At 37.2% G+C, this 16,852-nt stretch overlaps 1 protein-coding gene across 4 annotated transcripts in view; it reads right to left on the bottom strand.

Annotated features, from left to right (window-relative positions):
• Positions 1-16,852, bottom strand: part of GALK2 (galactokinase 2) — a 231,304-nt gene that overhangs the window by 170,456 nt on the left and 43,996 nt on the right. For all 4 annotated transcript variants that reach the window (XM_011928595.1, XM_011928594.1, XM_011928593.1 and 1 more), the window contains exon 2: positions 5,076-5,164. In XM_011928595.1, coding sequence (XP_011783985.1) covers positions 5,076-5,164 — 89 coding nt within the window. The remainder of the gene's footprint in view (positions 1-5,075; positions 5,165-16,852) is intronic.

Below are 16,852 nucleotides of genomic sequence, written 5' to 3'. Positions count from 1 at the left end.
AAAATATCGCAAGAACAGAAAACCAAACACCACATGTTCTCACTCATAGGTGGGAACTGAACAATGAGAACATGTGTACACAGGAAGGGGAACATCACACACCAGGGCTTGTCATGGGGTTGGGGGAGCAGGGAGGGATAGCATTAGGAGATATACCGAATGTAAATGACGAGTTAATGGGTGCAGCACACCAACATGGCACATGTATACATATGTAACAAACCTGCACGTTGTGCACATGTACCAGAGATCTTAAATTACAATTTAAAAAATTAATTAATTTAAAAAAAAAGAAACTGGTCTATATACAATGGAATACTATACAGCCGTAAAAAGGAATCAGTTAACAGTATTTGCAGTGACCTGGATGAGACTGGAGACTATTATTCTAAGTTAAATAACTCAGAAATGGAAAACCAAATATCACATGTTCTCACTGATATGTGGGGGCTAAACTATGAGGACGCAAAGACATAAGAATTAGGAAATGAACATTGGGGACTTGCAGGGAAGAGTGGGAGGGGGGCACAGGATAGAAGACTACAAATGTGGTGCAGTGTATGCTGCTTGGGTGATGGGTACACCAAAATCTCACAAATCACTACGAAAGAACTTACTCATGTAACCAAATGCCACCTGTACCCCAATAACTAAGGGAAAAATAAAATTTAAATAATAATAAATAAAAGTACTTTGAAAAAAATTTTTTAAATCACTAGTGTTTCTAAACACCAATAACAGACTACCTGAAAAAGAAATGAAGCAAGTAATCCCATTTGAAATAGCTATAAAAAATGAATATCTAGGAATAAATTTAACCAAGGCAATAAAAGACCTATACAATGAAAACAATAAAACACGGATGAAAGAAATTGAAGAGGATACAAAAAAATGGAAAGACATCCCACATTCTTGGACTGGAAGAATTAATATTGTTAAAACGACCATACTACTACAGATTCAATGCAATTCCTGGTATGATACCAATGACATTCTTCACAGAAATAGAAAAGAAATTCTAAAATTTGTATGGAACCACAAAAGACCCCAAATAACCAAAGCAATACTGAGAAAAAAAGAAGAAGAAGAAAAAAGCTGGAGGCATTACACTATCTGACTTCAAATACACTACAAAGCTACAGTAATACTATGGTTTTGGCGTAAAAACAGACATACAGACCAATAGAACAGAATGGAGAACCCAGAGCTAAATCCACGTATTTACGGCCAACTTATTTTATTTTATTTTATTTTACTTATTTATTTATTTTTGAGACAGAATCCTGCTGGAGTGCAGCAGTTTGATCTCGGCTCACTGCAGCCTCCGCCTCCCAGGTTTAAGAGATTCTCATGCCTCACGCCCCTGCGTAGCTGGGATTACAGGTGTGTGCCACCACAACCAGCTAATTTTTATAGTTTTAGTAGAGACGAGGTTTCATCATGTTGGCCAGGCTGCTCTCAAACTTCTAACCTCAAGTGATCCACCCGCCTTGGCTTCCTAAAGTGCAGGGATTACAAGCGTGAGCCACCATGCCTGGCCAAGGCCAACTGATTTTCAACAAAGTTACCTTCATTCATTGGGAAAAGGACAATCTGTTTAATAAATGGTGATGGAAAAACTAGATATCCATATGCAAAAGAATAAAAATAGGCCCCAATATCTCACCATTTATAGAAATCAATTTTAAATGGATTAAAGACTTAAAACATCATAACTGAAACTATGAAACTACTAGAAGAAAACATAAAGGAAATACTTTAAGACATTGGTCTAGGCAAAGATTTTATGAATAAGACTATAAAATCCAGACAAAGAAACAAAAATAGACAAATGAAATTATATCAAACTAAAAAGGTTCTGCATAGCAAAGGAAACCTGCCAATAGAGTGAAGAGACAACCTGTTGAAAGGGATAAAATATTTATCCAACAAGGAATTAATCTCCAGAATATATAAAAAACTTAACAGCAGTAAAACAAATATTCCAATTTAAAAATTGGCAAATGGTCTGGGTGTGGTAGCTCACGCCTGTAATCCCAGCACTTTGGGAGGCCAAAGTGGGCAGATCATCTGAGGTCAGGAGTTCATCCTGGCCAACACAGTGAAACCCCGTCTCTACTAACACTACAAAAATTAGCTGGGCATAGTGGCACGTGCCTGTAGTCCCAGCTACTCAGGAGGCTGAGGCAGGAGAATTCCTCAAACCCAGGAGGTGGAGATTGCAGTGAGCCCAGATCGTGCCACTGCACTCCAGCCTAGGCAACAGAGATTCTGTCTCAAAATAAATAAATTTAATTAATTAATTAATTAATTAATTAAAAATTGGCAAATGATCTAAATAGACATTTCTCAAAAAAAGACATAAAAATGACTTACAATCATAGAAAAATGCTCAGCATCACTAATAATCAGGAAAATGCAAATCAAAACCACCAGGAGATATTATCTCACTTCAGTTAGGATGACTATTATCAAAAAGACAAAAAGTAATAAGTGCTAGAGAGAATGCAGAGAAATGAGAACTCTTCTACACTATTGGTGGGAAAGTATAGTATAGTATAGCCATATGGAAAACAGTATGAAGGCTCCTCAAGAAACTAAAAATAGAACCACCATATGATCCAGCAATACCATTACTAGGTATATATCCAAAGAAAAGGACATCAGTATGTCAAAGAGATAAGTGGCTCTCTTGTTTATTGCATCACTATTCACAATAGTCAAGACACGGAATCAACATAAATGTCTATTAACAGATGAATCGATTTTTAAAATGTGGTGAATGTATGCAGTGGAATATTATTCAGCCACCTAAAAGAGTGAAATCCTGTTATTCACAGCAACACAGATGAGCTTAGAGGACGTTATGTTAAGTGAAATAAGTCAGGCACAGAAAGACACATACCTCATGTTCTCACTCATATATGGAAGCTAAAGGAGTTGATCTCATAAAAATAGAAGGTAAAATAGTGGTTACTAGAAGCTGGGAAGGATAATATATAGGGAGGACAGGAAGGGCAGGTAGGGAGAGGTCAGTTAGCAGACACAAGAGGCCAGGTGTGGAGGCTCACGCCTGTAATCTCAGCACTTTGGGAGGCCAAGGCAGGTGGATCGCTTGAGGTCAGGAGTTCAAGATTTGTATGGCCAACATGATAAGCTCCCATCTCTACTAAAAATACAAAAATTAATAAGGTGTGGTGGTGCACATCTATATTCCAGCTACTTGGGAGGCTGAGGCAGGAGAACCACTTGAACCCGGGAGGCAGAGGTTGCAGTGAGCCAAGATGGAGCCACTGTACTGCAGCCTGGGTGACAGAGCAAAACTCTATCTCAAAAAGAAAGTCAAAAAAAAATCATAAATTGAGCCATCATTAAGTCAGGGACCTTCACAAGTCTGTAGTTGTAAGCTCAGTACCTTTTTGTGGAAAATGAACAACTTACTAAATCTTATGAAAGGGAGTACATCCTCTATTCTACTATATCTAGTTTCCATCCTTGAAAACAAATAAACCAAAAAAGTAATACTCATTGGAAATAATAAAATAAAATGAACCTAAGGTATCCTTTTATGAAATTACCTGCTATAATAGTAAACACAAAAACAAAACCTGGAAATAGCTTTAGCTACAATGAGAGAAAGTTGTTAAATAAATTACATTAATTTAGTAAGCTATCATGAAGTCATTAAAATAACTACGAGCACTACACACAGAACCACAGTGCTGTGGTTTGAATGTCTCCTCCAAAACTCACACTGAAATTTAATTGCCACTGTGACAATATTAAGAGGTGGGACCTTTAAGAGGTGATTAGATCATGAGAGCTCTCCCCTTAGTAACAGATTAATGCCACTATCTCCAGAACAGGTTAGTGACCTCAGGAGTGAGTTCAGTGCACATCCTTTCTATATCTTCTTTTTTTTTTTTTTTGAGACAGAGTCTCATTCTGCCTTTCTATATCTTGCATGATCTCATGCCCTCCTACCCCTCCACCATACAATAACTCAATAAGAAGGCCAGGCACAGTAGCTCATGCCTATAATCCCAGCACTTTGTGAGGCCGAGGCGGGCAGATCACCTGAGGTCGGGAATTCGAGACCAGCCTGACCAACATGGAGAAACCCCATCTCTACTAAAAATACAAAAAATTAGCCAGGCATGGTGGCACATGCCTGTAATCCTAGCTACTCGGGAGGCTGAGGCAGGAGAATCACTTGAACCCGGGAGGCGGACATTGCGGTGAGCTGAGATTGCACCATTGCACACCAGCCTGGGCAATAAGAGCAAAACTCCATCTGAGAAAAAATAAAAAGAGAAGAGAATAACGCAATAAGAAGGCCCTCACCAGATGCCAGTAGCATGATCTTGAACTTCTCTGCCTCCAGAATCATGAGCCAAATAAACTTCCATTGTTGATAAATTACCCTATCTGTGGAATTCTGTTATGCCAGCAGAAAATGGAAATAGATACATAGAAATATTCATGATATATTAAATGAAAAAAAGATAAAAATGGTATGTAGTCTAAGTACAACTATGTCAATTATTATATACATGGACATTGATAAAATGATAGTAAACAAAATGTTGACAGGCTGTGTTATTTACCACTAAAAGGTAGTAAAATTCAAAGTACTTCACAGGATAAACAAAGGAAAAGATAAATTCATCTAGAAGACCTGCAAAATCTGGACCACACTTTTAGTAGCAAGGAATTGTAAGGTTTCCCTGTGCCTCTCTAACCCAGTGAGTAAATATAAAACCATCAAAACTACTTACCACAGTCTAAAATTTTAACCTGTGGCCTAGAAAAATATTTTCACTTTTTATGAAAACAATATTAACAACTTGGTTTCAACAAATTTATACATTTAAAAAATGAATGAACAATACTAATAACATGGATAGGGAAAGATAAAAGTAAAAGTGTGTTCCTTATGCAAAGACACATCTTACTATTAGTAGATATATGTGAAATATTCTATTTTGGGAAAAATTAAGAAAAATACGTTTTTAAAAATTTAGATCTTACCAAAGGATGAAGAAAAAAATTAAGAGAAGGAACTTTTGAAATACCTATTATGTTGACTCTTCCTGGTGCTCGAACATAAAACTTGGGAATAGATCCAAACTTGGAGTTAAACATCTCCTTTAGCTTCAGTAACCTGAAAATAAAAGTACAATATTTCAGATTATCACATAACAGAAAATCCATAACATACACACACACACACACTCCATATGCCTGCCACCATTCATTATTCCTTAAAAGAATAAAAGCAAAATTTCCTAGTGACATACTTCCTTGAAAATCCCAAATGAACAGTATTGTAATCTCTAAATGGCACAAAAGTATAGCTAAGTACACTGAAGAATTTAAAAGTTAAGATTGATACACCCAATAGAAAAAGCTACTTTCTTCCCTTTTGAAGAAACTAGTTTCTGCATACTTTTTTGGTGACATTCAGGGCAGAATCTCTTATATTAAAAGGTGCACCATGCGGTAGTTTATTTAGTTTCCTAAGGCTGTCATAACAAAGAACTATAAACTGGATGGCTTAACACAACAGAGATTTATAATCACAATTCTGCAGCCAGAAGTCTAAAGTCAGAGGTCAGTAGTACCTCTGAAAGCTGTAGAGGAGAATCCTTTCTTCCCTGCCTCTTTCTATCTTCTGGTAGCAGCTGTCAATCCTTGGTATTCCTTGGCTTTCAGCTTCATCACTCTTATCTCTCCTGTGTCACCACATGGCATTCTCTCTGTTTTTCCTTCTTGTAAGGACAACAGTCATATTGGATTAAAGTCCATTCACTCTAATTGAGTATGACCTCATCTTAATTGATTACATTTGCGAATATGCTAGTCCAAATAAGGTCACATTCTGCAGTTTCAAGTAGATATGAATTTGAGGGGTTATACTGTCTAACTCAGAACATGTAGTCAAACAAAATCTAGACTGGACATTAGGAAACCACAGTTCTAATTCTAATGAGATCTCTAATTCAATGTCGAAGTTTGGCAAATCATTTTCTCCTGGCCTCTCTTCTCTAAAATATGAGAATTTGAACTAGATATTCCTCATAGGTCCCTTCCAGACCCAAAATTCTTGTAATATATTTAATAACTTGATACTCTCAAATTATCTCAAGTCAATTGTGTGAATAGCCCTCATTATTTGTAGTCCCACATCATATTGTATCTGGGTACTAACACCAGGATGATAAACATTTATTAAAGCCGAATATATTCAGGATATTAATTAATTAAGAAACAGACACCCGCACCCAAAAAATCTCAAGAAAATTTAATATAATAATATAAAAATATGTGGAATATTGTTGGAAGTTATTCAAGCTCATCTCTTGGGAATTGAATAGTCATCAGAAACTGTTTATATCAGTTTCTTTGGCTCTCTTCCTGCCTCATTCTCCTATTGCTCCAAATACACCATTATAATTTCTCTCTGCTCAGTACTCTTTGCATTCCATCTGCCTCTGTGAACCTCTTAGTTTCTGCTCCTCCATACCTTCAGTCTTCATGACACTGTGGCCTTGACTCTACAAGACTTAACAGCTCCAGTGTCCTATACTAACTGATTACATTTCTGTGTCCTTTCGTTCAAATTCTCGAAAGATATAATCAGCTTGGCAGAGTTTAGGTCCTGTATCCATACAGATCTAGACATCTGTGGCCAAAGGGTGAGGTCATTTAGTACAAATAAGGTCACTTGTTTTAGTTACAAATATGATCACTTGTGCTTACTCCTTCAGCAGAGGCTGTGGAAGAGAACAAAAGATCGCAGCAGGGAGACAATAACAATGTCTAACATATGACTCAAAATACATTTACTGGACTACCTGGTAGACGTGGCTGCCTAAATCTGAGTTTCTCTATATATCCTCAAAAAACAAAACAAGAACAAAAGTATACAAAAACTCTGTCTTCAGTATAACTAGAAGACAAAAATGCCAAACTTCAAGTTACCTATAATAGGGGGAAAAAAGAAGAGAGAAAAGAAGACCACAGTGAACTACTGGAAACAAAAATTGAGCAAAAAAGCCAGGCACCCTGCATGTGCCTGTAGTTCCAGCTACTCTGGAGGCGAAGGCAGAAGGATCGATTGAGCCTAGAAGTTCTGGGCTGCAGTGCGCTACGCCGTCCAGGTGTCTGCACTAAGTTGGGCTTCAATATGGTGACCTGTGGGGGCCAAGGATTACCAGGTTGCCTGAGGAGGAGTAAACCAACCTAAGAGGGAAATGGAGCAGGTCAAAACTGCCACACTGATCAATGGCAAGATCCTGCCTGCGAGTAGCCACTGCACTCTAGCCTGGGCAACGTGAGACCTTGTCTTTGAAAAAAAAAAAAGAAAGAATGAAAGAAAGGGAGGGAGGGAAGGAGGGAGAGAGGGGGAGGGAGGGAAAATTGAGTAAAAGAAAGAGAAAGGAAGGGAGACACCAAAACTAAGATTAATCTAAAACCACTACCAGAAAGAAAAAGTCCACCTATTAAAAAACAGGAGGTGTGGGAAAGAAAAAGAGGAAAGTAGAATAAGCTCATTGATTACTAAATAGGCAAGAGGTAAAAGTTAAAAGATACAAAAAAAGAAAACTGACAAAGCAATGATTTTTTTAAAATCATAGTACAGACATATACAAGGATATTATTAAAGAAACAAAAGCATAGAAAGAACAGGTCCTGTGCAGTCAGGTAGACCTGGGCTTAAAACTCTCCTCTACACATGATGAAATTCATTAATCTAATTCACCTTTAAACTGGATAGAAATATGTATCCCATAGATTTGTTGGGAAGATTAATAAGGTCATTTGGAACAGTGTCCAGTCCAGCACTGGCATGAAGTATGTGTTTAATAAATGGTAGTTATGGTTATATCTTAGTTCCTGGGTTCAGTATCATTTCCACTCTGTAGCAGGTGAATAAGAATACATCATAAGCAATGAGAGATGGTAGGTGTGTTTGTGTCAGGATAGGAAGCAATGTTAGTGCACTGGGTAATTTTAATGATGCTATTGATAAATCTTGGTGCTCTCTGCCCAGCTTCTTCTTCTATTTTATAGAGAAGTTTGTTGAAGCAACTGAGGTTATTTGTCTGGACTTGAGATAGAATGACATAAAATTGGTGCTTTTCAACAACCACCACTGGAAAAAAATTAAAAACTGACAAAGCAGATAGTAGAAGTTAAATAAGAAAATAGTCCCCTGTTTTCTAAGGGTGTTTTAAAAATATAAGTACAAAGGCAACCAATAAAACAAAAATATAAATCTTCCTAAATACCATAGAAATTTTAAAAATAAAGGAGAAAAGAAAAATATCTGGTAGATAGGAAAAACATAAAATGTACCATAGCATACAATTACAGGTTGAGCATCCCTAATTCAAAACTTCAAAATCCAAAGCATTCCAAACTTTGAAGCTTTTTAAGCACAGCTATGATGTCATAAGTGGAAAATTCCACACCTAAGTATTTAACACAAACTGTTTCATGAATAAAATTATTTTAAATATTGTATAAAACTACTTTCATGCTATATGAATAAGATGTATATGAAACAAATAAATTTCATGTTTACATTTGGGTGCTATCTCCAAGATATCTCATTATATATATGTAAATATTCCAAAATCCAATAAATCTGAAATCTGAAAAACTTCTAGTCTCAAGCATTTTGGACAAGGGATACTCAACCTGTATAAAATAATACGACAACTGAAATCAAACATATTAATCACATTAATAAATGTGAATGAGCCTCAACTATTAAAACAAAAAGATTTGCAATTTTGCTCCTAAAACAGGACTGATGTATTATGCTGTATACTAGACACATAACTAAAACAAGGTGATTCTGAAAGACTAAATATCAAGAAATGGCCAAAGGTATTATAGGCAAATGGAAACAATAAGAAAACAAGTAGTAATCATGATCAAAATTGTAGGATTTAAGCTTATGCACTAAATGTACATAGAAGGATACCTTTCTTTAGAGAGAGAGAGATAGGGTCTCACTCTGTTGCCCAGGCTAAAGTGCAATGGGCAGTGGCATGATCATGGCTCACTGCAGCCTAGAACTCCTGGGCTCCCAGGAGTCCCAATCCTGCAGTCCCAGCCTCAGCAGAACTACAGAGGCATGCTGCCATGCCTAGGTAAAATATTTTTTAATTTTTTGTAGAGGCATAGTCTCACTATGTTGCCTAGGATGGTCTCAAACTTCTGGCTTCCAGGGATTCTCCTGTCTCAGCCTACGAGAAGGATATTTCTTAATGCTGAGAGCCACAAATCAAAATGAAGATACGGCAGTTAAGAAATATCCCAAATGAAACAGTAATCACTTATATAAGGCAAAACTACAAGGCAATTTAAGGAAACACAGGTAGAAATACATTAGCAATAAGAGATTATAAGACACCTTAGTACATCAAGGAGGCCAAATCACATAGAAAAGACTCAATAAACTTGATAAAGTAAATGTTATGGATATATACACATATCAAACATTGTACCCTCATAATAGGCAATACAACTTCTCAAGAGTACATGGAACATTCACAAATACTGATCATATATTTGGTTACAATGAAACATTAGTAAATTCCATAAAGTAGAAATAATACAAACAACACTCAATGCAATAGAACTAGAAATTATTAACAAGAAAAATGACAAAACGTCCTCCTACCTGCAAATTTCTTAAGTGTCTTTTAAACAACTCTTGGGTGAAAGGGGAAATAAAGTGAAAGAATCTAAAAATAATAATAACATTAAAAGCTCTACTCATTAAAAATGTATGGGATACATTTAAAGCAGTCAGAAAACTCCATAGTTCTAAACACTTTAGCAGTAAAAATGAAAAAATGATAATAAATTCTCATCTCCATAGGCTAGAAAATAAACAAAAAGAATGACACAAAAAAGATAAGAACAGAAAGTAATGATATGGGGAGTAGAAAACAGCAAACCTAAGTTAATAAATTCAAAGCCTGGGTTTTTAGGAAAAAAGTTAACAAAATAAGCCATTAGCTAATGAATTAATAATATGGGGGATAAAGCACAAATGTACAAAATAAAAGTAACAAAGGGAAAACACTACTAAACAGAAGACATTTTTTAAAAATAAGAAATCACTCTGCAGACCTCTATCCAAATATATCAGAAACTATAATAATCTGATTCCATTTTTTGTTTGACTGCTACCAGCTTTTAGACCTTAACTCTCCCTCTTTCCCCTTTCTACCTCACATTAAACTAATGGATAAAAATAAAGTCCCCCCTTTTGCCATGGGCCAAACCACATGTAGAAATCCTCTCGCTGGCTCCACCCTATAACCATCATAAAAACCCCAAGTCAGTCTCCTTTCCCTGCTCTCTCAAACCAGTTTTGGACCAGCTTAGGCAACCTGCCATGCTCCCCCAGAAAGCCTTATAATGTCAGTAATAAACTTCTAGAAAACCACAGAGAATTAATGATAAAAACCAAATTTAATAATAAAAGAATTCACTAAGGTAACAGGATTTAAGATTAATATACAGTAATCAGTAGACTTCATATGCAAAAACAAAAATCAGTTAGAGACTAGAATGGTAAAGAAAATATCATTAATGTTAGCACCAAAAAACACTAAATGCTTAGAAAAAAACTTAATAAAAGTGCAAAACCTATTTGAGAAAAGTTTTAAAACATTCTTGAAAGACAAATAAATGGACTGGGCACTGTGGCTCACGCCTGTAATCCCAGCACTTTGGGAGGCCGAGGGGGGCAGATCACAGGTCAAGAGTTCCAGACCAGCTTTGCCAACATAGTGAAACCCAGTCTCTACTAAAAATACAAAAAATTAGCCAGGCATGGTGGCACGTGCCTGTAATCCCAGCTACTCCTGAGGCTGAGGCAGAAGAATCACTTGAACCTGGGAGGCGGAGGTTGCAGTGAGCCGAGATCGTGCCACTGCACTCCAGCCTCCAGCGCAAGCGACAGTGCAAGACTCCGTCTCAAAAAAAAGAAAAAAGAAATGAAAAGACATCCCTGTTTTGGATAAGATGATACAACATCATAAAGATGTAGTTCTCCCAAAGTTAATTTACAAATTCAACTAAATCTCCCGAAAAATACCAATAAACTTTTCTTATGGAGATAGACAAGTTAGTAAAAAAGATCGTATGAAAAACAAATATGTAGCCAGGCATGGTGGCTCATGCCTGAAATCCCAGCATTTTGGGAAGCCAAGGCGGGCAGATCACCTGAGGACAGGAGTTTAAGAACAGCCTGACCAACATGGAGAAACCCCATATCTAGTGAAAATACAAAATGAGCTGGGCATGGTGGCACAGGCTTGTAATCCTAGCTACTCGGGAGGCTGAGGCAGGAAAATCGCTTAAACCTGGAAAGCAGAAGTTGCAGTGAGCCAAGATTGTCCCATTGCACTCCAGCCTGGGCAATAACAGTGAAATTCCATCTTAAAAAAAGAAAAAGAAAAGAAAAACAAATATGTAACAATAGTGGGCAAAACACTAAAAAAAGAAAAAACAAAAAAAAAAACCGCTTTGAGAGAGGAGTAACCCTACCAAACATTAAAACATACTAAAAGACCTCCATAATGAAAACAGTGAGATATCAGCACATAAATAGACTAGCAGACTTCAGTGGAATATCATGTCTAGAAACAGATTCAAATAAAAATTTAATATATGATGATGGTAGCATCTCAAATCATGACATAAAGGTAATTTTTTTTTTTTTTTTTTTTTTTGAGACGTAGTCTCGCTTTGTCACCTAGGCTGGAGTGCAGTGGCGGATCTCAACTCACTCCAACCGCCGCCTGCCTGGTTCAAGCGATTCTTCTGCCTCAGCCTCCCAAGTAGCTGTAACTACAGGCGTGTGCCACCACACCCGGATAATTTTTGTATTTTTAGTAGAGACGGGGGGTTTCACCATATTGGCCAGGCTAGTCTCGAACTCCTGACCTCGTGATCTCCCCACCTCGGACTCCCAAAGTGCTGGGATTACAGGCATGAGCCACTGCACCTGGCTCACAAAGGTAAATTTTTAATAGAGTACTAGTACATCACACCTGTAATCCCAGCACATTCAGAGGCCGAGGTGGGCAGATCATGAGTTCAAGGGATCGAGACCATCCTGGCTAACACGGTGAAATCCCGTCTCTACTAAAAATACAAAAAATCAGCCGGGTGCCTGTAATCCCAGCTACTTGGGAGGCTAAGGCAGAAGACTCGCTTGAACCCAGAAGGCACAGGTTGCTGTAAGCTGAGACTGCGCCACTGCACTCCAGCCTGGACAACAGAGCGAGACTCCATCTCAAAAAATAAAAATAAAAATAGAGTGCTAGTACAATTGGTTAGACTTCTGGGAAAAGGTAAAATTAGATCCATATCTTAATCATACACAATAATACTCTCCAAATGGATCAGGAGTCTAAATGTAAAAAAGAAACTACAGAAAACAAGAAGAAAACACAAGTGAATTTCAATATAACTCAGGCTTAAGGGAAAGGTTTTCTAACCATGACTCAAAATACAGAGGCAAATTTTTTAAATTTGATAGAGTTGACTATATAAAAATTTTTTAAAAACTTTTATGGCAAAAACACTACAGAATTTAAAAAATAACTAACAGAAAATAACATATATTGTAGATAAAGAGCTAATATCCCTTACATTTGAAAAAAAAAAAAAAAAGCCTCTTAAAAACCATGTGAAAAAAGTCCAAAACCTTGATAGAAAACTGTGTAGAAAGTATAAACAGGTCAGGCATAGCGGCTCACACCTGTAATCCCAGTACTTTGGGACGCCAATGCAGGTGGATTGCCAGAGGTCCGAAGTTCGAGACAAGCCTGGCTAACATGGTGAAACCCGGTCTCTACTAAAAATATAAAAATTAGCCAGGAATGGTAGTCCATGCCTGTAGTCCCAGCTACTTGGGAGGCTGAAGCAGGAGAATCGCTTGAATCCAGGAGGCAGAGGTTGCAGTGGGGCAAGACTGAACCACTGCACTCCAGCCTGGGCAACAGAGCGAGATTCTGTCAAAGAAAAAAAAAAAAAGATATAAACAGAAAATTCATAGCAAAAGACAGTTTCATAATGACCCTAGGCCAGGCACAGTGGCCCACACCTGTAATCCCAGTATTTTGGGATGCCAAGGCAGAAAGATTGCTTGAGGCCAGGAGTTGGAGACTAGTTTAGGCCACATAGGGTGACCTGTCTCTAAAAAAACAAAAAAGAAAGCCCTTAAACATATGAAAAGATGTTGTTCAGCCTTAAGTTTTAGTTAGAAATACAAATTAAAACTACACTGAGATACTATCAGATGGTGAAAATTAAAAAGTAACAATGAATTCTGATGTTGAGGTTCTGAGTAAACAGGCACTCTTCTATTATACACTGTTTTGGGAATACAAATTTGGTACAACACTTTCAGAGGGGAACTGGGCATTGTCTAACAAAAATACATAGGTGTTGATTTTTACCTAGCAATTCACTGTCTAAGAATTTGCCCTGAAGATACACCTCCAACAATATAACATATATATATAAAATATTCATTGCAGAATAGTTTATAATCACAAAATACTAGAAACAATCTAAACACTCTTACATAGGAGAATGTTTGAATAAATTCTGACTTGTTTCCAAAATGAAGTGCAATGAAACTATTAAAAAGAAAATCATCTCTAGAAATGTTGATCTAGCGATTTCCAGAAATATTACATTAAAAGAAAAAAGCAAAGTGCTTTATCTGCTGAGATGGCCTAGGATAATTACTATCATATTAGCAATGAGCATCTCTAGTGCCCAGATCTTTATTTCAAAATAAATTACAGTTCCTTAAAGAAATGGCTGATTCCAGAACTGGATAAGAGACAATACAATATAAACCTGAAACATCTTGCTGTGCCAGAAAGTAAGGAAGTGCTCAATGATAGTGACACTTTGCAATGACACAGAAGTCCACCTGAAGAGGTTCCCATTGCCCAAATCTGAACATGAAACAACTGAGCATCAAAATAAATATAATAATAATGGAAACATTAGAATCCACAGAATAAAATAAAAACCTGAGTGCATAGTGACAGAAAAGGAAGAAAAGGAAAAGCATTTCCTTACAGTATAATGCCAATTAATAAATGAAAAAGTATGGGAAAAAAAAACAGAAAATCACCACTTAGAAATCACTGTAGTAATAAGCAATTCAGGCAAGAATCAACAATGGATGCTAAAATCAGTAAATGCAAATTTGGTCAGAAACAGGATACCAACATATTCTCAAAGTCTTTCACCAAAAGGATACTTATAAATTACAGAAGAGAAAACAGAAACTATACAGTGGAAAAACCAGCAGGCACCTCCTTAAGTGATTTAGGTTAACAGAATTGGTGATGAGACATATACATCATATGCCTTTTGATGTGGTGTACTAAAGAAACAAAATCAATTTCGTTGTATTCCTCCTAAAAATGCATAAACTGAATCTAATCATGAAGAAATATTAGACAAGCTACATTAAGGGAGAAATTTATTTAAAGCATGCTAAATGAAAATTATAGGAGGCCATTGTTTTAGACTAAGCTGTTGCACTAGACCCAACAGACCAAACCAAAATGTAGTACTGGAACTAAAGTTCCACATCAGCAAACCAAAAGTAAGTTGTTATCTGACTTTCCAAGAAATCAGGAGAGAGAGAAAGGGAGATAATAGCCAAATTTCCCAAACAGACCTGTCTTAGTCAGTATAATAATAAAATTCCCTCTGCCTTTAACAACAAAAAGTAACCTAAGTAGCCTGATGTTGACCAACCAGTTATTTTTGTATTGCTTTTTTCCCTATTCTTGCCTTAATAGGAAATTAACTTTAAAATGACCAATCCATTTTTTGTTCTTTGTTTCTGCTTTCTTCAGTCCTTTGTCTATAAAACCAATCTCCTCTGTTCAGTCCATTGGAACACTTATTCTATCTTACAGAATGGAGTGCTGCCCAATTCTAGAATTTCAAATAACACCAAGTAAGGTCTTTAAACTGTTAAATAAAAACTTCAGTCTAGTTAAATTTAAAGGGGTTTAACTGAGTAATGAACAATTCATGAATTGGACAGCCCCCAGAATCACAGTAGATTCAGAGAGACTCCAGGGATGCCTCATGGTCACAATTTTATAGACCAAAAAAAGGGAATTTATAGACAAAAAAAGGGAAGTGACATACAGAAATCAGAAGTGAGATACAGAAACAACTGGATTCCTTACAGTTCCACGTTTGCCTTATTCAAACACAGTTTGAACACTCAGCAATGTATGACTGGTTGAAGTAAGGCTGGTGGGACTGGCCAAGACTCAACTATTGTTACAGGAGCATACTCTTGTTAGGTTTTCAATCTTGTCTACCTATTAAGTTAGGTCCACAAGGACACAAATATAGAAGCAGAGAGGCTTTCTCAGGCCATATTTAATTTGCTTTAACAAAACTAAAATTGTTGTGATTTTGTCTTTCGACAAGTATCCATCATGACATATAAAATGAACATATGTTAAAGATTTTATTTATCTCAGTAACTAATAACAGAACTGGTAAGATGTTATAACCAATCAGAAAAAAGAATCCAAAGTCTCACCCCATACAGTAAAATAAGAAATGGCCAATATGCATTTAGAAATATATACAAAAGGAACAAAATGCAGCAGAAACTCTGCAGACTTAAATGTCCCTGTCTGACAGCTTTGAAGACAGTAGTGGTTCTACCAGCATGGAGTTTCAGATCTGAGAACGGACTGACTGCCTCCTCAAGTGGGTCCCTGACCCCAGAGTAGCCTAACTGGGAGGCACCGCCCAGTAGGGGCAGACTGACACCTCACACGGCCAGGACCCATCTAAGACGAAGCTTCCAGAGGAACGATCAGGCAGCACCATTTGCTTTTCAGCAATATTCGCTGTTCCGCAGCCTCCACTGCCAATACCCAGGCAAACAGGGTCTGAAGTGGACCTCCAGCAAACTCCAACAGACCTGCAGCTGAGGGTCCTGACTGTTAGAAGGAAAACTAACAAACAGAAAGGACATCCACACCAAAACCCCATCTGTACATCACCATCATCAAAGACCAAAGGTAGATAAAACCACAAAGATGGGGAAAAAAACAGAGCAGAAAAGCTGAAAATTCTAAAAATCAGAGTGCCTCCCTGCCTCAGAAGAAATGCAGCTCCTCACCAGCAATGGAACAAAGCTGGATGGAGAATGATTTTGACGAGTTGAGAGATAAAGGTTTCAGACGATCAAACTTCTCTGAGCTAAAGGAGGAAGTTAGAACCCATTGCAAAGAAGCTAAAAACCTTGAAAAAAGATGAGACAAATGGCTAATGAGAATGACCAGTGTAGAGAAGTCCAGAAATGACCTGATGGAGCTGAAAACCATGGCCTGAGAACTATGCGAAGAATGCACAAGCTTCAGTGGCCAATTTGATCAACTGGAAGAAAGGATATCAGTGACTGAAGATGAAATGAAGCAAGAAGAGAAGTTTAGAGAAAAAGGATTAAAAAGAAACAAAGAAAGCCTCCAAGAAATATGGGACTATGTGAAAAGACCAAATCTACGTCTGATTGGTGTACCTGAAAGTGATGGGGAGAATGAAACCAAGCTGGAAAACAGTCTGCGGGATATTATCCAGGAGAACTTCCCCAACCTAGCAAGGCAGGCCAACATTCAAATTCAGGAAATACAGAGAACACCACAACGATACTCCTCAAGAAGAGCAACTCCAAGACACATTATTGTCAGATTCACCAAAGTTGAAATGAAGAAAATATGTTAAGGGCAGCCAGAGAGAAAGGTCGGGTTAC

The sequence above is a fragment of the Colobus angolensis genome, unplaced genomic scaffold (genome assembly GCF_000951035.1).
Source record: "Colobus angolensis palliatus isolate OR3802 unplaced genomic scaffold, Cang.pa_1.0 Scaffold78, whole genome shotgun sequence".
Taxonomy (NCBI): Eukaryota; Metazoa; Chordata; class Mammalia; order Primates; family Cercopithecidae; genus Colobus; species Colobus angolensis.
The sequence above is the reverse complement of the archived record's forward strand: the minus strand, read 5'-3'. Positions and strand labels throughout refer to the sequence as shown.